The sequence below is a fragment of the Furipterus horrens genome, unplaced genomic scaffold, assembly GCF_987537825.1.
Source record: "Furipterus horrens unplaced genomic scaffold, mFurHor1.1.pri manual_scaffold_9, whole genome shotgun sequence".
Lineage (NCBI taxonomy): Eukaryota > Metazoa > Chordata > Mammalia > Chiroptera > Furipteridae > Furipterus > Furipterus horrens.
In genome coordinates, this window is record NW_028327179.1 from 54,178,946 (window position 1) to 54,203,461 (window position 24,516).

Sequence of the window (24,516 nt, forward strand, 5' to 3'; positions counted from 1 at the left end):
AATTATTATTATTATTATTTTTTTGTCAGATTGATGCTCTAGAGGAGAAAGCATTAAGTCTAGATTCTTTTTTTAAGATGAGGTTTTCTTGAAAAGGCCATCTTTTATAAAGAGAAAGGCACTACATTATACCAAGTCTTCTACAATGGGTCTTACCACAAACTAAAATTTTTTTAAAGTACATTTTATTGACTATGCTATTACAGTTGTCCCAATTTTTTTCCCTTTTGCCCCTCTCCACTCAGTATCCCCCTTCCCTCCAGCAATCCTCCCTGTCCTTAGTTCATGTCCATGGGTTGTGCATGTAAGTTCTTTGGCTTCTCCATTTCCTTCATACCCCTGTTTTAACATCCCCCTCTCTTATTTTGTATCTACCAGTTATGCTTCTTAATCCCTGTACCTTTCCCCCCATTCTTCCCCTTCCCACTGATAACCCTCCATATGATCTCCATATCTATGATTCTGTTCCTGTTCTAGTTGTTTGCTTAGTTTGTTTTTGTTTTTTAGATTCAATTGTTGATAGTTACATATTTATTGCCATTTTAATGTTCATATTTTTTATCTTCTTTTTCTTAAATAAGTCCCTTTAGCATTTCATATAATAAGGGCTTGGTGATGATGAACTCCCTTAGCTTTACCTTGTCTGGGAAGCACTTTTATCTGCCCTTCCATTCTAAAAGATAGTTTTGCTGGATAGAGTAATCTTGGTTGTAGGTCTTTGCTTTTCATTACTTCGAATACTTCTTGCCATTCTCTTCTTGCCTGCAAGGTTTCATTTTAGAAATCAGCTGACAGTCTTATGGGAACTCCTTTTTAAGTAACTCTTCTTTTCTTTTGCTGTTTGTAAGAGTCTCTCTTTTTCTTTAACCTTTGGCATTTTAATTATAAAATGTCTTGGTATGGTCTTCTTTGGGTCCAACTTGTTTGGGACTCTGTGCTTCCTGGAATTGTATGTCTATTTCCTTGGCCAAATTAGGAAAGTTTTCCTTCATTATTTTTTCACATAAGTTTTCAATTTCTTGCTTTTCTTCTCCTTCTGGCATTTCTGTGATTTAGATGTTGGTACTATTGGAAATGTCGCAGAGTCTTCTTATTCTTCCCTTGTTTTCTTTTTTTGAATTCTTGTTTCTTTATTCTGTACTGGTTGACTGTTTATTTCTTCCTTATGTTCCAATTCATTGATTTGAACCCCAACTTCCTTCCCTTCACTATTAGTTTCCTGTGGATTATTCTTTATTTCACTTAATGTGGCCTTCATTTCTTCCCTTATGCATTTGTCATACTCAATCATTTCTCTGAGCATCTTTATCACTAGTGATTTCAACTCTGTGTCTGGTAGGTTGGCTATCTCATTTTCACTTGGTTCTTTTTCTGGAGTTTTGATCTGTCCTTTCATTTGGGCCATACTTCATTGTCTTCTCAATTTGACAGCCTCCCTGTGTTTGCTTCTGTGTATTAGGTAGAGCTGCTGCAACTGTTACATTGTAAGGGGCAGAGCCTTAGGTATTCATCGGCATGGGGTGACCTATTTCACTGCTTTGAGGTGCTGTGTATGTGGGAGGGGTCAGAGGGAACAATGTACCTTGCTTGACACTCGTCCCTTTACCAGTCACTTTACCCACTTCCCATATGTGACTGGCATATTACCCCAGTGATGGTTCCCAGAGTGGGTGGATTTGTGCATGTTCTAGGTGCGTGGGGGTCCTCTAAACAGACTCTCCTGAAAGATGGGCAGTTTCTTCTGCTGCCCTAACCCCCATTGGTCTTCACAGCTAGAAACTATGAGGCTTTATTTTCCTGGCGCTGGAATTGTGAGCTGTGTGTGGTGTAGCCTGAGGCTGGGATGGCTCCCAGGTGTCCCTCCTGGCTTTGATCCTCCACATGTGAATGTGGGACTGCTTGTTCTGCCGGCCAGAGCCCCTGCCTTGTCACCATCTCACCTCCACTACACTGCGTCCTCTCTGCCTTGGCTTTCCAGCTCTGCCCATTCTGCTCATCTGGATGCATATATGTTCTTTAAATTTTTGGTTGTTGGACTTTCATACAGTTTGGTTTTTCTGGCAGTTCTGGTTGTTTTTTGTTTGTTTTGTTTTGAGGTAGCTGTAATCCTTCTTATAGTTGTATGCGGAAGTGAAGCATGTCCACCTACCCCTCCATGTTGGCTGGAAGCCCTATACTCACAAACTGAAATATTTTTAAAAGCTCCTGTATTTCTAATGCCATTTATATTGCTATCCTATTCTCCAGGAACATGGCTTACATTTTGTGACTTTGAATATCTTATTTTAGGACCACACATTAGAAGTTTTGTCCATTTTGATCCAGGTTCTCCAGAATTATTACTATTTTATTTTTTACAAGGTTACTTTATTTTTTATTTATCTATTTTTAGAGAGAGGGGAAAGGAGAAAGAGAGTGAGAGAACATCAATGTGCGGTTGCCTCTCATGCGCCCCCAACTGGGTACCTAGTGTGCAACCTAGTCATGTGCCCTGACTGGGAATCGAACCAGGGACACTTGGTTCGCAGGCCAACACTCAATCCACTGAGCCACAGCAGCCAGGTTCCAGAATTATTTTAAGTGGACAAATTTAGGGGCTAATGGAGTTGCTGGTTATTCCTTCTAATAACAGAAGACTAGAAATGGAATTAAGATAGAAAATGTAAGAATTTAATTTACAGATGGGAAATTTTCCTTGTAGTATTAAACAGTGGAGTAAGAGACTGAAGGGAATTTGTGAAATATTGATAAGCTTCTAAATAATCCCATATCTCATTTATCTAGAATAGTAATGATTCTGTGAAAAAAAGGACACTAAACTTTGTGAACTCTCATGTTCCCCCACCAGTGACACTAAACTATGTGATCTCTCGTGATCTCCCACCAGTATGAGTCCAAATTATTAGTGTGTAAGATTGAACTTTATATGTGTGTGTGTATAACATGATAATTTTGGTAGTAGAATTAAACTAATTTAGAATTTAACTCTTTCTCTAGGTACATACAGAAGACAGCTATAAAATTAACCCTTAGTTTTGTCCTTAGGTGTAGGCTTCAGCCAAGGAGAATCTCTATTTTTCAACTAGAACTTTACATTGGAGAATTTCCGAGATCACCAAGAATAGTGATTCTTATTCCATAGGTCTTCAGTGGAGCCTGAGAGTCTGCTTTTATCACAAGCTCGCCGATAATGTTGATGCTCCTGCCCATAACAATACACCTTCAGGAGCAAGGAGTAGAGCTAGATATGTAAATGCTATAGCTCAGTATTTTGGTACTACCGTATGTTATTTTGATTGCATATTTCCCTATGCAACTGAACCAGTATTTTAATGCTTCAGCAGTGACTGAACACTGATAGCCTGGTGTTTATACACTAAATGACAAATAGGCATGGGTGAAATAGCTGCCAGTTATACTTTCCTGAGATTCTGCCTCTACTAGTTCATACTCTAAGTTTATTTTTCTTGCCATTTCAACTTTAACTTTTTTTAAGCATTGTGAATATTTTGGTTGCATTTAAAGTAGTTTTTGAAAACTTTTGCTAGTGTATTCTGGCAAGGAGCATCTTTGCAAACAGGGATTTTTTTAGACTTCTTCTGCTTCTTTTTTGAAGCCAGTTCATGAAACTACTAATTCATGAATTATCATTATTGAATCTTTTATATGGAAGGAGCAAATGTTATGATTGTAAATCTTACATTAGACAACAGCAAAATGTTAAAATTAATGTTAACTTTATAGCTATCTTCTGTATCTAGAGAAAGAGTTAAATTATAAATAAGTTTAATTCCACTATCAAAATTATTATCTTTTACACACACACACACACACACACAAAGTTCTATCTTATACACTAATAATTTGGACTTATAGTGGTGGGAGATCATGAGAGATCACATAGTTTAGTGTCACTGGTGGGGGATCATAATTACAAAGTTGTTTCCAAGAGATCTTTTTTAAAAAAATTTATTTGTTAGTTCATTTTATTTTTTAGAGAGGGGGGAAGGACAAAGCGAGGGAGAGAAATATCACTATGTGGTTGCCTCTCACTCGCGCCCCCAACTGGGAAACTGACATGCAACCTAGTAACGTGCTCTGACGGGGAATCGAACCAGCGACACTTGGCTCGCAGGCCAACGCTCAATCCACTGAGCCACAGCAGCCAGGGCTTTCCTAGAGATCTTTTATTGAGTTTGAGCTCAAGCCATCTTGACTTATTTCCTCACTATCTCACTTTCCCTTCCAGGAAAAATGCAGAATATGAATAAGGAAAAGTTAATTTTTCTCAGCAAAGTACCACCTGTAATAAATTCATCTTCAAACTTAGCAGATTGAAGATTTTAGATTAAACTTATATTTCAAGTAGCTCTCTAGTTTTTTATGATATACATTTTTACAATAACCCAAATGCATTTAAGTTGAATTACATGTTCAGCTCCTATAATCTTATATTGCAGCAGTTCTTTTCAGCGCAATTCCTTGACTACAGACTATGTTCCAAGTCCTGTCCAAAGTCTTGGAGGCCACAAAAGTACTTAGACATGGTTATTGTCCTCTTGGAACTTAAATTTGATGAGGGGTTCAAATATACATATAAAGCAACTGGGTAAAATACGATAAATGCTGTGATATGGTCAGGGCACTAAGAGAAGATGAGGGTATCTTAGCCTCACTTGAGGATTTAAGAGGCTGGAGAGGCCACCACAGAAAGTGGATGACATCCAGTGGTGGGATCTAAGATGTGCATTCTGTGACCATTCTTCAATGCCTCACTGTAGCACAGGTCACATACTATACGCAGTGGGCAGGCACAACTGAAATGGTTTAAGCAGAGAATGTAACAATCAGATGTGTCTAAGGTCACTGGTGGCAGTGTAGAAGATCAGCTTAAAGACAGGAGAGTTACAGGGCAAGCACAGAGAAGAGCTCAGTGAGGACCAGTGCCATCCATGATCAAGGGAAAAGAAATGGGCCCAGCTCGGGAAGTGGGAAAAGGGATGCTTCACATAATATTCAGGATCAGCAGAAGTTGGTACTTGGTGGTTGAATGAATTGGAACCTGACAGAGTCTAGGATGCCTTCCAGTGTGTAGGTGAAAGGATGGTGAAGGTGGTACCTTTATCTGAAATGAGAAGACAGAGGAAGAGGAAGCAGTATTTACTAACAAGAACAGTCTTGGCTTTGTGTCTGCTATCTCATTTGAATTTCCTGAAGCCATTGTTTATCTTAAAATCTTGCACCTCCTAGGCCTCACAACATTTTCCCTTGGAATGCTGTATATTCATACATTGAGTGCAGCATTTATAATTATTAATTTCTTTGAAGATAATCTTTTCATGAATATTTTAATGCTCAACTCAGTAGGCCATTTTTCTTCTTAAGTATTTCTAATATGAGGCATACAAATAATTTTCTTAAGCTATATGCTAGGCTCTTTCGTTAATGGACAGTAAACTGTTATTTTTTTAAGTGAGTCGGAGCCCTTTTACTGCACTCAGTCTCGTAATTGCGTTCTATAGAAGAGATATGGATTTTCTACAATAGTTGTCAGTCATTGTGATAAGCCCCTTCATATTGAATATTTCCTAAGTTCTTTTCACTCCATGAATAATTATGGGGAAATTACCTTTTGATTGACTAGAACAGACACCTGTCACATAAGAAGTTCTGGAAGAAATAATTGTTCTCTATTTTATCAGGAATTACTTTTTAATATATTCATGTATGAATTCATAAGCTTTATAATATTTTCAAATGAATCTAATTCAAAAATAGCAAAAATATTTACTATATTTTTCATCTGTTTTTCATCTTTTTCTCCATTTGGTATTTGCAGCCAGAGTTAATTAATAAAGCTGATATTCTCCCTCCATTTGCCCTAAAAGAGTTGAAGTATAAACAGTATGCAAAACAAAATATTAGTAAACCATTTAATCATACTTCATAATTTTGATAGGTGACCATATGTTTTGCCTGGTTCATGAATTCATTTGGGTAAAATGGCCCCTGTGGGGTCAATTAGCACCACATCAAGAAAGCACTGTTTTACCGCCACATTGGCATCATCTTTGGCCCTGGCTGCCATTGCACAAATAGGTTCCAGAGCTCACACAGAGACCCAGGGAAGGGATGAAAACCGCTTTCTAGAAACCATTGTTATCCCAAAAGTTTTCTTAACTCACATGAAGATGCAATATTAGTTCTCTGTATAAATGGAGAGTTTGGTTTTTCAGTTAGTTAAAAATGGTATTTCAGTATACATATACAATTTACAAAAATTCAAAAAAAACAAAAGAGTATAAATTCTAAAACAACAAAAGAGTAGTCAGTGAAAGGAAATCTACCTTTCATCCTTGTCTCCCACCAATTCTGTTTCTTAGGAGCTAAGTTCTTTTAGCATTACCATGTGTATTTTTCCAGGATTATGCTATGTATATACAAGTATAACCTTTTAAAAATTTTGGCAGCAAATTCAACAGTGTTCTGCCTCATTCTTTTTTTACCTAACACTATGTACTCATAGAGATTCCATAATCTTTTTTAAAATTATTTTTATTACTCTTAATTTATTTGTAGAAGTTAAAATTGGCAATGTATTATAAAGCTAAATCATGAAAACATTAACATTTTGTTGTTGTCTAATGTAAGATTTACAATTGTATATATAACTTGGGGGCCTTAATAGTAAAATAATATTGAAAATGAAGAACAAGTTGGAAGACTCACACTTGTCAATTTCAAAACTTTTACTAGAAAGCTACAGTAATCAAAACAATGTGTTCCTGGCATAGAGATAGACATATAGAGCAATGGGATACAAGGGAGTCTAGAAATAAACCTATACATCTATGGCTATTTGATTTCAACAAGAATGCCAAGACCATTCAATGAGAAAAGAATAGTTGCTTCAACAAATGGTGCGGGGACAACCAGATATCCACACAGAAAAGAACAAAGTTGGACTCCTCCTTCATACCACATATAAAAATTAACTCAAAGTGGATCAAACACCTAACTGTAAACTCTAAAATTAAAACTCTTAGAAGTGAACACAGAGGTATTCTTCTTGACCTTGGATTTAGCAGTGGATTCTTAGATGCCAAAAACAGGAGTAAGAAAAGAAAAAAGATTACAGTCATACCTCAGTACTTGTTGGCTTTTCAGAACTCATCGAACCCTGTACTTGTTGCATTTTGATGAGAAAAAAATGTTTCAGCACTCGGTGTTTGCTTGGGACTCATCAACTTGCTAAAACTTGTATGAGTCACAACTCCACCCCACAAAAGAAAATGCTTTACCATTCAGTATTCGTTGTTTTTGGCACTTGTCACAAGTTCTGGAAGGAATTAACAATGAGTACTGAGGTAACACTGTAATTGAATCCATAAAAAATATAAAAAATTATGCATCAAAGGACATCATCAAAAAAAAAAGACAGCTTACAGAATGGGAGAAAATATTTGTAAATCATATGTATGATAAGGGCCTATTATCCAGAATATATAAAGAACTCTTACTATTCAGCAACAAAAAGACAAACAACCCAACTTAAAAATGGGCAAAGTACTAAAACAGACATTCCTCCAAAGGAGAAATACAAATAACCAATAAGCACATGAAAATTTTTTCAACACGGTCACTCATTAGGAAAATACAAATCCAAGCCACTTCACCTGCACCCTGGCTGGGTGGCTCAGTTAGTTGGAGCATCATCCATACACCAAAAAGGCTGCGAGTTCAATTCCTGGTCAGGGCACATACCTAGGTTGCAGGTTCAATCCCTGGCTGGGCTCATACCGGAAGCAACTGATAGATGTCTCTGTCTTTGTCTCTCTCTCTCTCTCTAATCGATAAACATATCCCTGGGGTGAGGATTAAAAAAAAGAAAACAGAACAAAAACCACTTTACCTGCAATAGGTTGGGTATAATAAAAAAAATAAAAAAGGAAAAGAAGTGTTGGTGAGGGCATGGAAATATTGGACCCTAGTACATTTCTAGTGGCAAAGTCAGATGGATCAGGCACCGTGGAAAACAGCTTGGTGGCTTCTCAAAAGTTAATATAACTCAGCAAATTCTACTCTTAGGTATATACCCAAAAGAATTGAAACACAAATATTCAAACAAATACTTGTATATGAATGTTCATAGCCTCATTATTCACTATGAACCAAAGTATTCATTAGTGGATGAACGGGTAAGCAAATTTTGGAGTGAATACTATTTATCTCTAAAAAGGAATGAAGTAATGCTACAGTAGGGGAGAATGGCAAATGACTGCTTAATGGGTACAGGGTTTCCTTTTAGGGCAGTGAAAACTTTTGGAACTAGATAGATGTGATGGTTATACAACTTTATGGCCACTGAATTGTCCACTTTAAAATAGCTTTCATTTTATGTTGTGTGAAATTTCCCCTCATAAAAATTTTGTATATTTAATCCAGCTGAGCATTTTGATTTCCATTATAGTATTTGATGGCTAAAATACACTTTAAGGCTGCAATTAAATCAGCTATTTACAGAATTAATTAGTCCTGGGTTCCACAAAACAATTTGAAAAACTGAACCCTTTCACAGCATGTGGAAGATGGAAAGCCAGCCTTGAACACTTTCTTGAGCGACAAGGAGCTTATCTCTCTGCAAGGGATCCTGTGCCACTTGAGAGCTCTCATTCTTGAGCAAGTCTTTACATTGTGCCAAAGTGTCCATGAAACTTCCACGTAGTAGTCCTAGTTGTGTCCTCTGGAATCACCGACATCATCAGTGTGATAGAAGATGGCAGAGGTATTCACATGTAGGTCTTTTTTTCTCTCACCTAAATGCCCCCAGTTCCTTGAACTGTTTCCCTGTGGCAGGTTTTCAGGTTTCCTGATTACCTTTGAGTGGTCTCAGTTACTCCAAGGAAAGATACATGTCTTAAAATCTCACATTCTTTCTTATAGCTTCATAGCCTTCCAGTGTATAGATATACCAAACTTATTTATCCAGTGCCTGTACATAAATATTAGTTTGTTTCCATTTTTTTGCTATATGATGCTGCAATGAAAAATGCCTGGGCACAAATCATTTTGCAAATATCTATAAAATAACTTCTTAGAAAAATAATAGTGAGGTGAAAGGTATGTGTATTTGAAATTTTATCAAATATTGACAGAGTACCCTCTAATTTGTTTCATTTTACCTTCGCATTAGAAGTCTGCAAAGAGACCTCTTTCCCACACTATCTCCAACACTTATTCTGAACATTTTTATCTTTCTGAATCTGACAGGGGAAAATGGTATCTCACTTCAATTTTAATTTGCATTTCTCTTTAGTTTGAAAGAAGTTGAACATCTTTTTGTGTTTTTAAGAGTTTCTTCCCTCTTTTTGTTGTAAGCTTTACAGATCACATTTACAGGTCATGTTAGGGTAGGGTTTTTGGTCTTTGATTGTGTTGGACACCTCCCACTGAACTCACCTGTGCTCTAGAAATCTCACCTCCATCAATTTCCTCTTCCCATACTCATTATTGTGTGTATTCATACCTTCATATTTCCTATGAAACGTTCGAAAAGAAGAATCATGTGTAGTCTCTTCATGCTTTTGATCCAGAGCATCTTTTTAAAAAATTTTTATTTAATTTTTGATTTTAGAGTGAGGGGAAGAAGGGAGAAAGAGAGGGAAACAGCAATGCGAGAGACATCAGTTTTTTGCTTTACATATACACCCCGACCCCTGACCGGGGACCGAACCCAAAATCCCAGCATGTGCCTGACTGGAAATCGAACCAAGCTACCTTTCTTTAGGTTTGTGGGACCCCCAGCCAACTAAGCCACACCACCAGGGGCATAGCAGCTTGTTTTTGAACCAGGGTTTTCCACTTGTATCTTTTCCTCCTCTCTAATCTACCTTTAGCTCCTTAACTTATAATAATAATTTATTTTGGCATGGGCAAGTTAGTGTTTTACCCTTTTAATACCCATAGAGAGTAACTTGATAAAATATTCAGAGCTAATAAGTGGCAAATAACCCTCTTAAATCTTCTGACTTTCCTATTGCTGTGCATCATACTACTTTTCTATATCCACTTGTTTTGTGTATTTGAAGCCCTTTGAATTGTTTATATATATTCTGAGGAAGAATTATTTTTAGCTCCTAGTGTGTTCTCAGTGGCTGAAGTTTATCGGTGAGCTTTGTCAACTACACTTCAGCAGAATAAAATTTTTATATATTTTAAGTAGCTTTTGGATACGACATATGATGTTTCTGGCTTCAGTTTTAATAAACCTTCTGTCAGGAGGTAAATGTTTGCTTCCTGAAAATAACCTTAGTGACAAAAAAATGATGAGTATATTCATTCACCACAGTCATTTTTTATTTTACTTTTGTTACTTTTCTGTGGTGTTTTTTGTTTTTGTTTTTGTTTTGTGTGTGTGTATATACTAAACCTAAAAGGACTGGAGTCACAATTTAAATTAAGGATTTAGGTAATCTCCATATAAATTTTAGTGACGACTACTAATAGGGAAGTTTTTTTTTTAAGTATATTTTATTGATTATATTGTTTTAATAGTTCCAATTTTTTCCCCTTTGCTCCCCTCCACCCAGCACCCCCCTTCCCTGACAATCCCCTCCCCAAGTCCATGCCCATGGGTCGTACATACAAGCTCTCCTGCCTCACCCTTTCATATATTCTTCTTCTTTTTTTTTAATAATTAATTAATTAGTTAAATATTTTAACAATAAAAAATAACAATCCCTCCCTCTCAGACTTAAAACCCTTTACAATCTTATAAAGGACAATGGACGAAGGTCTCGAGCTCCTCTAGCTGCTTCAAGCTGGGCATGGTCATCATCCTACCTACCCTTGGGTCAAGAAATCCCTAATAAGAGTGGGGGTGTGGAGGGGAGGGTGGCCTTCCCACAAGGGGAAAGATCATGCAGACTCCAGGTTGGTTGGCTGTCTCTGGACAACAGCATGCTTGGTTTAACAGGCTGGCATCCTTGTTGTATTCTGGGGGCAACAGGGTTAAAGGACATCATTCAATCTGTAACCACTAGATGACAAAAGACAGGTATTAATTTTTCAATGTCCCACATTGGGGAAAAGAAGGGCTTCTTTGGAGGAAGGTATGCCAGATACATCTCACCTGTCCAAAACCCTTTTGCCCATTATACTTAGTTTGGACTGAGGGAAATATTTTAGGTTTCCCCCCTCTCAGTCCTCTGGGCTCTTTCTGTCCAAGCCATTAGGATAGAAAAGAGAAACCAGTTTTAAAGTGAAAACCACAGACCACCCCGTTCTTCACCAACCCAGCCACTTAGTTCAGCCAAACCATTGAGTCTCAGGAGGCAGCAATGCAGACAGGATTAAGTGAGGCCTATACATACAGACAATCACTCAGGTAATGAGGTCGTAGGCTTATGCCCTTTGAAAACAGAAAACACATGTTAATTTATGTAACATAACCCACATACAAGTCTCTAAATCTGTAGGACTGTCTTATCAGAAAGACATCCAGTTGCAAGGCATTTGACATTCTTCTTGCCTGTAAATTAAACATCTTTGATAATGCCACAGACATAGTTTAACTTTCAAATGAAAACAAATTTTAAATGAAAAGAAACTTTAAAGATGGTTAGCTGCACTACTTTATAGTCTACCGCTGGGCATTGTGATCTTCCTTGAATCGTGATTTTTCTCCCTAAGATTACCCTCCTTGTCAATAAAGGGACTGCATTAAGTTCATTTTTAATTTATCTTGTTCATTTGCATAAACACAACAAGAGCAGCAAATGATCACTTATGATCTTTAGTTCTGCTTTGCTGGAACTTACGCAAGGAACATTTAGGGTGACCTTCAGTCTGCCCTTCAGGGCACAGAAGCAGATCCACATACCTGGCATTCAGCCTTGCCTGTAAACACCTGTCTTTTCCAGGTCCTCCTGGTTTTCCATTGTGCCTTAAGGTCCCTTCTAGCCATCTTTCAGGAAAACAACCTTCATTCCTTCCCTGGAAAGATTGCTATGGACCGCTCATCCATCCAAGGTACCAGGCCTTTTATCTCGTGGACTTTTATTACCTTTGAAAGTCAGTCCCAGTTGCTCAGGGCTTTTTGGTAACAACCAAAGCCCAAGCATGTCTCCTTTAGGCATGACATTCCATTCGAAGTCTTAGTTAAAAAAAAAAAACAAAAAACCTCTATTAACAACTGGTCTTATTAGTTTTATGCAAAGAAACTTAGGTCATTACTTACTTCTTTAGAATGCCAAATTCTGGAGGGATCAGATAGGGAGAAAATATATACATGTGAAGGAAAATCCTTGTCCTTCTAATATTCACTGAACTTGCATTTCTATTCTTTATATTTTTATTTTTTCCCCCACTAAAAATTTTTCTGTTTGTTTGTTTTTCCATTACAGTTGTCTCACTTTTTTCCCCCTCTTGCTTCCCTGCACCCTGCCCCCCCTTCTTCCACATTCAGTCTCCACCCAGTTGTCCATGTCCATGGGTCATTTATACATGTTCTTTGACTAGACCCTTCCCCTTCTTACCACTTCTCTCCCTCCATCTCCCCCTTTGTTACTGTTAGTTTATTCCTTGTTTACATACCTCTGGTTCAATTTTGCTCATTTGTTTGTGTTGTTCATTAGTTTCCTGTAACAGGTGATAGCATAAGGTAATTTTCTTTTGTTGCCTGGCTTATTTTGCTAAGCATAATTCTCTCTAGTTCCAATCATGTTGTTGCAAATGGTAGAAGTTCCTTCTTTCTTTCAGTACTTATTCATTGTCATTTTCCCCCTTTGTACTCATGTTCCTCTCTGTCTCTCTCTGTTTCTTCATCTTCTTAAAGCAGACCCTTTAGCATCTCTTGCAATGCTGGTTTGGTGGAGATGTATTCTTTTAGCCTTCTTTTGTCTTGGAAACTCCTTATTTCACCTTCCATTTTGAATGAGAGCCTTGCTGGGTAGAGTATTCTTGGTTGTAGGCCTTTGTTTTTCATTACTTGGAACATATTTTGCCATTCCCTTCTGGCTTGTAGTGTTTCTGCTGAGAAATCTGATGATAGCCTTATTGGAGCTCCCTTGTATGTTATTAGTTGTTTCTCTCTTGCTGCTTTTAGGATTCTCTGTCTTTGAATGTTGCTATTTTAATTATGATGTGTCTTGAAGTGGGCCTGTTGGGGTTCATCTTCATTGGGACCCTCTGTGCTTCCTGGACTTGCATGATTCTTTCTCTCCTCATGTTAGGGAAGTTTTCTGTCATTAGTTTTTCAAAGAGGTTTTCTATTCCTTGCTCTTCTTCTTCTCCTTCTGGAATTCCTATGATACGGATATTATTACTTGTCATGTTGTCCTGCAGCTGTCTTAGAGCCTCTTCAGTCTTGTTCATGTTAGGGAAGTTTTCTGTCATTAGTTTTTCAAAGAGGTTTTCTATTCCTTGCTCTTCTTCTTCTCCTTCTGGAATTCCTATGATACGGATATTATTACTTGTCATGTTGTCCTGCAGCTGTCTTAGAGCCTCTTCAGTCTTGTTCAGTCTTTTTTCGTTTCGTTGCACTGTCTGGGAGTTTTTGTCTACATTGTCCTCCAGCTCGCTGATCCGATCTTCTGCTTCCTCTAGCCTGCTTTTAATTCCTTCTACTGTGTTCTTCAATTCAGAGATCGTATTCTTCATTTCCTCCTGGCTCTTATTGATAGCTTCCATGTCCTTTTTGATGCTGGTATAATTCTCAGTAAGTTCCTTATAGTTCTTCTGGAGTTCAGTGTAGTTTTTCTGGAGTTCTTTGTAGTTTCCGCTGAGCTCATTGAGCTTCTCCATAATCCATGCTTTCAATTCCATATCTGATAGTTTGCTCCCCTCTATTTCATTTAGCACTCTTTCTGGGGACTCTACCTTTCCTTTCGATGGGGGGTTGTTTCTCTGTCTCCCCATTTTTGTGACTCCTATTGTTTGTTGGCGCTTCTTAGAACGATCTGCACTTCCTGGATCTAATAGGGAAGTTTTAAAAACAGATTTTTAAAAAGATTTTTGCAATAGTTCTTTGTTTAATCTGGTCATTTTAGTTGCTAAGATTACATTTCACAAGGTATATGTGGTTTGGTGGATAATGTTTTTATGTTAAAGTGGTGATAACTGCAAATATTCTGAAGTAGACTAATTATAATTTCATTTAGATACTGAATATGAAAGTAAATATATAATCATCTCATTTGTATGTTTTCAGAAAGACGTGTATTTTTTTTATAAGACTTAATAGCATGACGATATCCCATTTCTTTGTACTTGCTCACAGAAATATAAAGCTACTAATGGTTACTGAACAAAACATGTTCTAGGTAAACATAAAGGTTATATCTTTTCTTTTTAAAAAACAGGAGCAGATGTCTCAAGTATTAGATGCCATGTTTGAAAAATTAGTTAAAGAAGGAGAACATGTAATTGATCAAGGTGATGATGGTGACAACTTCTATGTAATCGATAGGTAAGTTTTGCATAACTTCACTACTAAAATGTAACAAATCTTTTGGGTAAAATTTCAATGGTTATAATGATAGCAAATTAATACATAGTTTATAGTAATAGGCACTATAAACCTGCTGTGAATACATGCAGTGAAATCCTATTAGATCATGAAAAGTGGTATAGTTTATAAAAGAACTGATGATTTTTGGTTATTTTAATCTGTACATCTCAGTCACTGTGAACCTTCTCTTTTGTTAACTTCTATTTGACAGGTCGTTAGTATGTAATAGATGCCTATTACAATGAGAATTAGAAGCATAATACAGTACCTGGGATATTGAATCACAGTGTATCTCAATCTGTGTTTCACTTTTTAAACAATTTTTTTTATAAGCTATAAAGTAAAACATGCTCATTGTTTAAAAAATCAAAGGAGGCATAAGGTAGAAAGTCTCATCCCTGCTTCTTCAACATTATGTAGTCAGCAGAGTGGTAGTTTGTGTGTCCTTCCAGAAGTTGTTTATGCGTTGTTTTATTGGCCTTTTAAAAACTATAAATTATTTTATTAAAATAAGAAGGCATGCATCTACATTGAAAAAATCTAATTTCAGAAAACTTAAAGTTGTGCTTTACTTAATAACACTTTATACTTTAAGTATGCTTTTAGTGATAATTAGGTAGGAGTCCCAAAATTGTAATAGGGGAGCAGTCTGAACTGGGTATTTCTTCTGTTCTGTAAAGTGATGTTGAAGTATGAGACATTTGGTATCCCCAGCCTGATTTATTGGACTACATTTGCTTCTCTGGATAAGAGCTATGTTCAACTCAGAAGTCTTGTGGAAAATTACTCCCCATCTGTCTGCTTAGTCCTCCTTTCCTGATCTTGGCTCTGTGGGTGGTATCTTGCATAAATCTATAGTGCATGCTCTCTGAATCAAGGGTTTTCACTGATTCCTCTATTCCTTCATCCCAGATGCCCTGCTGACCCTGCAGAGCTGTTGCAAAGGCAGTAGCCAGGGTTCGGGTGCACTCTGATTCTAGAACAGAATAGAACCAGTTATCTCATGTGTAAATTCAAGTCATGGTTTTGGTATCATTGACCACTTTCATCAGTAGAACACCTCAGAAATTTATTCAGCTGTTTAATTGTATTTAATTGTAGGGACATATGAGAACCTCAAGTACTATACAGAATTAATCTCCTTTTAGTAGGTATTTTGACCATAATAATTCCCCTGCATTGGTGTGTGGTACATCCTTTTCAGGTAGATCCTAATTACCCACTTGACAGGTGAAAACTCTCAGGCATGCAGAAGTAATGGGAGTAGGTTAAGGTTACCCAGATGATTGGTATAGAGCCAACTCTGCAGGCAGGTCTTCTTGGCCACTATTTGTGTTCTTTCCATACCTGAGGCCTAATATTATCAGGGAAGAGATCTATATAAAAAAGCAGCACACAGTATTTTAACAGATATTAGACTCATGGGATTTCAGATGGACTATAGCTCATTTTACTTCTCATCAGTACATTTGTTGTATATTTTATCTTACTCAAAGTAGAAAATATAGAGACTAGCTTTAGTGCAAATGTGTAAATAGCATAAAATAGAAGAATTAATCTATGCTTGAAAAATAATTATTCATGAAAAAATTCTAGATGGTACCCTTGAAACAGCCATCCTGTCTGTGAATTATATTAAAAGCCAATTATTCTCTTCCTTATTCAGTAATATTTTTGTCTGTTTTCTTATGTTTTTGCTTGTATTGTGTTTTTACCATTCACAGTCCATTTTTTAATAAAAGCAGTCCCTTTTTTGTCTTTGTTAGGGTTTAGCCAATAAGGTAAAGCCAAAGAACTTCTGTTTGCCATCACAGGTGGTTCAGCAAGCCTTGAAACCATGTTCTATGATAATCTATAATATATGGAAAGACAGTTCTCCACAAGAAGAGTGTAGTTCATATAAATAAACATAGGATCTGGACAATATGTAGTGCAGTGGCATGAAAATTGCCTTGGAAAAGAACTCCAATTAAAAGATAAGCACAGAAAAACTATAAAAATACCAGGATCAGATAGTCTGAATTTCTACCACTTTTTATGTTTTTACTTAGATTGGGGGTTGATCGAAAAGGCCCAGATAATGTCAATTTTTTAGGCTTTGCAGGCCATGTGGTCTCTGTTGCAGCTACTCAACTCTGCTGTTATAGCACAAATCAGCTATAGATTATGCATAGACCAGTGTGTTTGTGTTCTGGTAAAACTATTTACAAAAACAGGCAGCCACTGTGTGGGCCACGGCTTGCTAGTCCCTCCTTTAGATTATAAAGGATCCTCACAAGTACTGTATAGTAATGGATAACCAAATTGTTAGATATATATTTTTAAGTAGTTATATATATGTGTATATATATATATATATTTTTAAGTTATTTTCTCCTGATCTAAAGAGTAATACATGTTCCTTTTAGAAATAAAAACTCTTCAGTTTGATAATGTCTCTGGATTCCTCAGTATTGTTATGCTTAGAGATAACTACAGTCAGCATTTTCATATACATTCTTTCAGATGGTTGTCTATGCATATACTGCTTGGTTGCTCTTAGTTATATTTTTTATCATTTATTTTATTACCTCCAGTTTTTATTGTTTTGACTCATTTTCCCCAGCAGGCACATGTATGGTCCTCACCTTAGGCCAATTGATGATCTCTTCATGCTTGTCTGGATCAGATGGTGTCTCTGGCACATCTTGATGCCCTTTTATTGCTTATTGTCATCAGAGGGGAAAGGGAAGCTGGAATGAGATTTTATTGCACAGGGCTTTTCTCTAAAATCAGGTTTTATTGTAATGAGATTTTGCTAGAATTACTTTTACCTTTTTCCTGTGTCCAACAGAGGAACATTTGATATTTATGTAAAATGTGATGGTGTTGGAAGATGTGTTGGTAACTATGATAATCGTGGGAGTTTTGGTGAACTGGCCTTAATGTACAATACACCGAGAGCAGCTACAATCACTGCTACCTCTCCTGGTGCTCTGTGGGGTTTGGTGAGTGAATTATTTCTTTGAACTGAATATTATTTGTAAAAAAGTGTTGACAAAAGCCAGGTAGATCTAGTATTTTAGTTCAATAGGTGGATTTACTTGGGATCATCATCAGGCCTAAGGGGATTTTATTAAGCAACTACTGGATGCTGAAATGTTGGGCACTAAGACTGTACTGGATGAAATCTTCATTTTTTTTTTTCCCGGTCAAGTCAGGTGCTTAATGTACTGGCCCTGGGAAAGACACTCAGATCCAAAATGGTCCTCTTTCTTCACTCACCCATAACCAAACAGCTACATGATAAACAACCAAAGCCTTCAGTGCTATTTTCTGAGATAGCTTTCTGTGTTAACTATTATATCTGTGGCTCCCAAAATGTGGTCCCCTGACCAGGAGCATCTTTATCTGGGGCCCTACTTACTGATTTGGGCCCGCTGAATCAGAAACTTTGGAGATGGAGCCCAGCAATCTGTATTTGAGCAAGCCTGCCAAGAGATTGTAATGCAGACTAGAGTTTGAGGAACCCATTATAAACTGATTTTGGTGGGGTATAAATTGATTGGTAACAACTTGCATTGAATAGCAGCTATGTAGAAAAAAAATACTTGATGCCGGTGGCTCTCACCTGGATGCACATCAGAATTACTTGGGGGTGTTAAAAAATCCTCTTGCCTAGGCCCCACCACACACCAATTTAATCAGACTCTCCCAGGGTGGGACCTGGCTTTTCAAAATAAATTTCTTAATAGTGGTATTTCTACAAGACTTAAAAGTTGGTTTAGACTGGAGACATTTGAGTAAGGGAAGAAGGAAGATTTTTTTCATAGATGATATCAGGATGCAGAGTAACAGGCACTAGTAAAACTGATTCTGGAAGACTGTGTTTAAGCTGGTCCTTCTTATACATATCACCTTGAAATTTAGTTAAAATGCAGATCCTGGAGTTCCAGTCAAGATGGTGGCATAGGCAGACATGTCTTGCCTCTTCGCACAACCACATCAGAAATACAACTAAAACATAGAATAGCCATCACTCAGAACCATCAGGAATTGAATTGAATGGAAGTCTGACAACTACAGAATTGAAGAAACCATATCCATCCAGACTGGTAGGAGGAACACAGATGCAGAACTGGGTGGTCCCATACCCACATGCGGTGGATAAGAATTTGGGAGGGATATCTTGGGAGAAAGGAGTTCCCAGCCCAGGGTTCCAGTGCAATGAAAATAAGTCCCCACAACTTCTGGCTATAAAAGCCAGTGAGAACTGAGTCAGTAAAAGAAACTACTGGAGACCCGAGCAGTTCCTCTTAAAGAACCCACACATGGACTCACCTACTCAGACTCCCTCCCTCTGAGCTCCAGCACTGGGCTAGCAGCTTGAAAGGCACCAGTGACAAAAAGGGAAAAACTGAAGTGTCTGGCATCAGGGCAAGCAGAGGCCATTCTCCCTTTTCTAAGCCCTCCCGACACAGAGCCACACCAGCAAGCTGGTACCATATCTGAGACTCCATCAACCTAGCTAACACTGTTTGACCTGCCTTGGAGATCCCCAGAGACTCCACCCAACTCATGGACCCACCCAAGCTGCTTTTCCATATGAATGGCTGGTCGTGGCTCATACTGCACAACTTCCTAAATCCTCTCAAACTAGCAACAGCTAGCCTCAGTGAGCCCCTGGCCAACCACTGGCCAACCACTGGCCAACCACTAGCAGTAGCCAGCCTATATTCACAGCTTGGTTTTGCCTGGGAATATCCAAGCCCAGCACAAGTAGTAGCAATCTCAGATGGCTATTTATAGCTCAGGCAGGGTGGCCCTGGGCAAAACACGGGTTGGGGCTGACCTTGGCCTGCAGCACCCAGAAAACCTCGGGGCCAGCACACCTAGGGGACAGCTACAGACCATGTTGGAGCAACCTCACCCTTGCCCTGCACAGCTGACCCTCCACAGAGAGCTGAGGATGGTGGTAAGTAGACACAGCCAATTCTTGCATCTGACTGGCCTGGGTGAATCCCTCCCATTGATCTGCCAACAGCAATCAAGGCTCAACTACAGGAGGAGGGTGTACTCATCCCACATGAAGGGCACACCTTGAATACCCAGCTTGGGTGATAGAGGAGGCTGTGCCATTGGACACCTAATACATTAGGTCACACTACCAAGACACGGAGTCAAAACAGCTCTACCCAATACATAGAAACAAACACAGGGAGGCTGCCAAAATGAAGAGACAGAGAAATATGGCCCAAATGAAAGAACAGACCAAAACTCCAGTAAAAGAGCTAAGTAAAATGGAGATAAGCAATCTGTCAGATGCAGAGTTCAAAATATTGGTTGTAAATATGCTTAAGGAACTTAGTGAGAGCCTCAGCAGCATAAAAAAGATCCAGTCAGAAATGAAGGACACACTAATTGAAATAACAATTTTCAGGGAAACAACAGTAGAGTGGATGAAGCAGAGAATCAAATCTATGATTTGAAACATAATGAAGCAAAAAACAACCAGTTAGAACAAGAAGAAAAAGAAATCCAAAATAATGAGTGTAGCGTAAGCAGCCTCTGGGATAAATTTAGTGGCTGAGGAGTCCAACATCCAAATCATAGGGGTTCCAGAAGGAGAAGAGAAAGAGCAAGAAATTGGAAATTATTTGAAAAACAATGAAAGAAAACTTGCCTAATTTGGTGAAGAAAGTAGACTTACAATATCAGGAAGCAAAGAAAGTCCCAAAGAAGATGGATGCAAAGGCCACCATTCCAAGACACATCATAATTAAAATGCCATAGGTTAAAGATAAAGAGAGACTCTTAAAAGCAGCAAGAGAAAAGAAGTTAGTTAGCAACAGGGGAGTTCCCATAAGACTATCAGCTGATTTCTCAAAAGAAACTTTGCAGGCTATAAGGCATTGGCAAGAAATATTCAAAGTCATGAAAAGCAGGGAACTACAGCCAAGATTGCTCTACCCAGCAAAACTGTCATTTAGAATGGAAGGGAAGATAAAGAACTTCCCAGAGAAAAATAAACTAAAGGGGTTCATCATCACCAAACCATTATTATATGAAAGATTAAAGGGTCTTATTTAAGAAAAAGAAGATCAAAACTATCAACAATAAAAAGGCAAATATACATATCTATCAACAAAAAAAAAAAAGAACAGAGATCATGGATACAGAGAGTATTTTTGATGGTTGCCAAATGGGAGGGCAGTATAGAGGAATGGGTGAAGAGGTGGGGAATTAAGAAATACAAATAAGGATTTTGGAGACTTCCGGCCATAATGGGGGCATAGACAGACACGCTGTGTTTCCCTCCACAACTAAGGAGGAATAGAACTACCTCAAAACTAGAAACAACCAGAAGTTCCAGAAAACTAAACTACATGGAAGTCCAGAAAACAAAGATATAAAGAAGTAATATTCATCCAGACAGATAGGAGGGGTGGAGTTGGGGCAGAGAGGACGCAGTGTGGTGGCGGTGGCGGCGGCAGTGGCAGGCTGGCAGAAAGCACAGTCACACGTTTTAAAAAGTTGGGAGGCACACCTGGGGAGCGCTCCCAGCTCCTCACCGGGCCTTGCAGCTCATAGTCCCAGCACCAGGGAAAATCAAGCCTCATTGCTTCTGACTGTGCAGACCAGTGGGGGTTTGGGCGGAGGCAGAAACTGCCAGTCTCTCAGCAGAGTCCACTTGTTTAAAGGGCCACCACAGTCCTAGAACCTCTGCAGACCCACCCACTCCGGGAATGATGGCCAGGGCAGCGGCTAGAGGGGCGCCAGTGCAGTGTGGAAGTGGGAGGGTGCCTGGAAAAGGGGCGAGTGCTGGGCAGGCGGCATTGTTCCCTCTCAGACCCCTCCCCCACATACAGCACCACAACGTGTTGAAACAGGTTCCCCTGCACTGACAAATCCCTAAGGCTCTGCCCCTTACAACATAACAGGAGCGACAGCTCTACCTGGGACGTGGAGGCAAGCAAATACAGGAACCTGTCATAATGAGGAGACAGAGAAGTATCGCCCAAAAGGGGAAATGGATCAAGGTTCCAGTGGGAGAACTAAGTGACGAGGAGATAGCAAACCTAACAGATGAGGAGATAGACAACCTAACAGACACAGAATTGAAAACACTGGTGATAAAGATGCTCACAGGCTTGACAGATATGCTTGAGGACAGCAAACGCATAAGAGAAGGAGTGAAGGCTATACTAAGTGAAACGAAGGAAAATCCCCACAAAACCAATGGTGAAGGGAAGGAAACCGGGGTTCAAATCAATGATTTGGAACATAAGGAAGAAAGAAACAGCCAACCAGTGCAGAATGAGGAAGCAAGAAATGAAACATGAGGAAAACTTCCAAATTTTGTGAAGGAAATGGACATACAGGTCTGGGAAGCACGGAGGGTCCCGGGCGAGCTGGACCCAGAGGTGACCACACCAGGATGCATCATGATTGAGATGCCAAAGGTGAAAGATAAAGAGAGAGCTCTGGAGGCCAGCAAGAGAGAGGCAGAGAGTTGCCTACAGGGAGGTGCCTATAGGACTATCAGCTGATTTCTCAGAGGACACTTTGCAGTCAGGAAGAGACTGTCAAGCAGTATTCAATGTGGTGAGAGGCACCTGCAACCAGGATTACTCTATCCAGCAAGGCTATCATTTAGAATGGAAGGGCAGATGAAGTGCTTCCCTGACAAGGTAAAGCTAAAGGAGTTCATCATCACCAGCCATTATTATATGAAGTGTCAAAGGAACTTAAGAAAAAGAAGATCAAAACTATGAACACTAAAATGACAACAAACTCACAACTATCAACAACTGAATCTAAAAAATAAAAACAAAATCCAACTAAGCAAACCAGAATCGGAACAGAATCATAGGTATGAGGATCATTTGGCAGGTTATCAGCTGGGAGGGGAGAGGGTGAGAAATGGGGATATGGTGCAGGGATTAAGAAGCATAATCGGTTGGTACAAAATAGAGGAAGTTAAGAATAATATAGAAAAGGGTGAAGCCGAAGAACTTATATGAACAACCCATGGACATGAACTAAAGGCGGTGGGATTGCTGGAGGCAAGGGGGATACTGGGCAGAGGGGAGCAAAGGGGAAAAAATTGGAACTACTATAACAACATAATAAAATATACTCAAAAAAAAAAGAAATACAAATAGGTAGTTACAGAGTGGCCATCGGGGTATAAAATATAAAGTACAGTATAGGAAATGGAGTGGCCAAAGAACTTATGTGCATGACCCATGGACATGAACAATGGTGGGGGGATTGCCTGAGGGCATGGCGGGTGCTGGGTGGAAGGGGACAAAGGTGGGAAATCTCAGGACAATTGTAATAGTATAATCAATAAGATATAATTTAAAAAATTAAAATAAAATGCAGATTTTGATTCAGTGCGTCTGGGATAAAGCCTGTGACTCCATTTCTCATAAGCTCCCAAGAGACAACTAGTGCTGCTGGGACGCAGAACATGCTTTCAGCAGCATTGATTTCAATTGATTGATTTCAATTAATTATTGAAAATAGTCCACCCTATAGTTTTGACATGCATTTATGAGGTTATTTCTCTCAAATACTTTGTGGAAGGGAGAAAGGTTGAATTGAGAGAAAGTGTGTTAATTTCATTTCCGAGGACATTGGGGGGGGGGGCAACGTACAGAAATTACAAATTATTCAGTCAGGACTTCACATTTCACTGCAAAGTAGATTCAGCTGATAAAATATCACTTGATATAGAAATAAGACGTAGTGTACATTTCTTCTTATTAGAACCAGGCAATTACTGTCTACTAATTAAAAAATGTGATGAGTCACTTCTTAAATTGTATAAGAAAAGTTGGAATTGTTGCTGGTGGAGGAAAACTTATTATCCGAAATGTTTTAAGAGCTATCAAAGATTTGACTACCCAAAGCCCACCACAGTAAAAACTCCAAACCAAGAGCAGACCTGGTCCATAGGAAGTGTTTGCTTGTCATCAGAGTGGTGGGCAAAGTTAGAGTCTGTCATGAGTTGTTACTTAAGGAAGATATCATTAAAAACATTAACCTTCTGAATGGGGTTGCCTAATAGCCTTAGAGAAGTAACCGATCACCGTGACCATGCTGATGATTCAGAGAGGCAATTATTGAAATAAGTAGGATGGGACTTCCAGCCAAGATGAAGGCCTAGACAGCCACTCTGCATCTCCCTCCACAACTAAGAAGGAATACAACTACCTCAAAATTAGAAACAACCAGAAGTTCCAGAAAACAAAGTGCATGGAAGTCCAGCAAACAAAGATAAAAAGAAGACATACTCATCCAGACAGCGCCACAACGTGGTGAAACAGGTCGCTGGTTACTGATGAATACCTAAGGCTCTGCCCCTTACAACAAAATAGGAGCGACAGCTCTGCCTGGGACATGGAAGCAAACAAACACAGGAGACTTACGGCCAAGATGGAGGCCTAGACTGACATGCTCCATCTCCCTCCACAACTAAGAAGGAATACTACTACTGCAAAACCAGAAATAACCAGAATTTCCAGAAAATAAATGGAAGTCCAATGTATGAAGTTATAGAGAAGTGGTGCTCGACCGGACAGGTAGGAGGGGTGAAGCCAGGAAGGAGAGGTTGGGCTGTGCTGTCTGCAGCAGCAGCAGCGATAGCAGCAGGACAGCAGTAAGCATGGACACCTGTATTTAAGGGGAGGCTAAAAGCGCCTGGGGAGCAGCCAAAAGCTGGGGAAGGCAGACCTCCATTGCCTAGGACTGTGAGGCCTGGAGGGGTGGGACGGAAGAGGAGATTCACGGTCTCTCAGCAGAGAGTGAATGGCAGGAATCCATCTTGGACCCCCACCTCTGCAGAAAACGCCACAGCATGGTGAGATGGGTCACCTGGTTGTGACGAGTGCACAGGGCTCCGCCCCCTATAGCGTAGGAGTTGTGACTGCCCTGCCCAAGAAGCAAAGGTAAACACAAAACTGTCAGGATGGCACAGATCATGATAGAGATCCCGGTGATGCAGCTGACCAGACAGCAAA

The 24,516-nt window shown here is 39.0% G+C and overlaps 1 protein-coding gene across 1 annotated transcript in view; it reads left to right on the forward strand.

The window, feature by feature from the left end:
* The window catches only part of PRKAR2B (protein kinase cAMP-dependent type II regulatory subunit beta), a 118,293-nt gene that overhangs the window by 79,972 nt on the left and 13,805 nt on the right, over nt 1-24,516 (forward strand). Inside the window, exons 5-6 of the mRNA XM_090287338.1 lie at nt 14,361-14,467; nt 17,343-17,496. Coding sequence (XP_090143464.1) covers nt 14,361-14,467; nt 17,343-17,496 — 261 coding nt within the window. The remainder of the gene's footprint in view (nt 1-14,360; nt 14,468-17,342; nt 17,497-24,516) is intronic.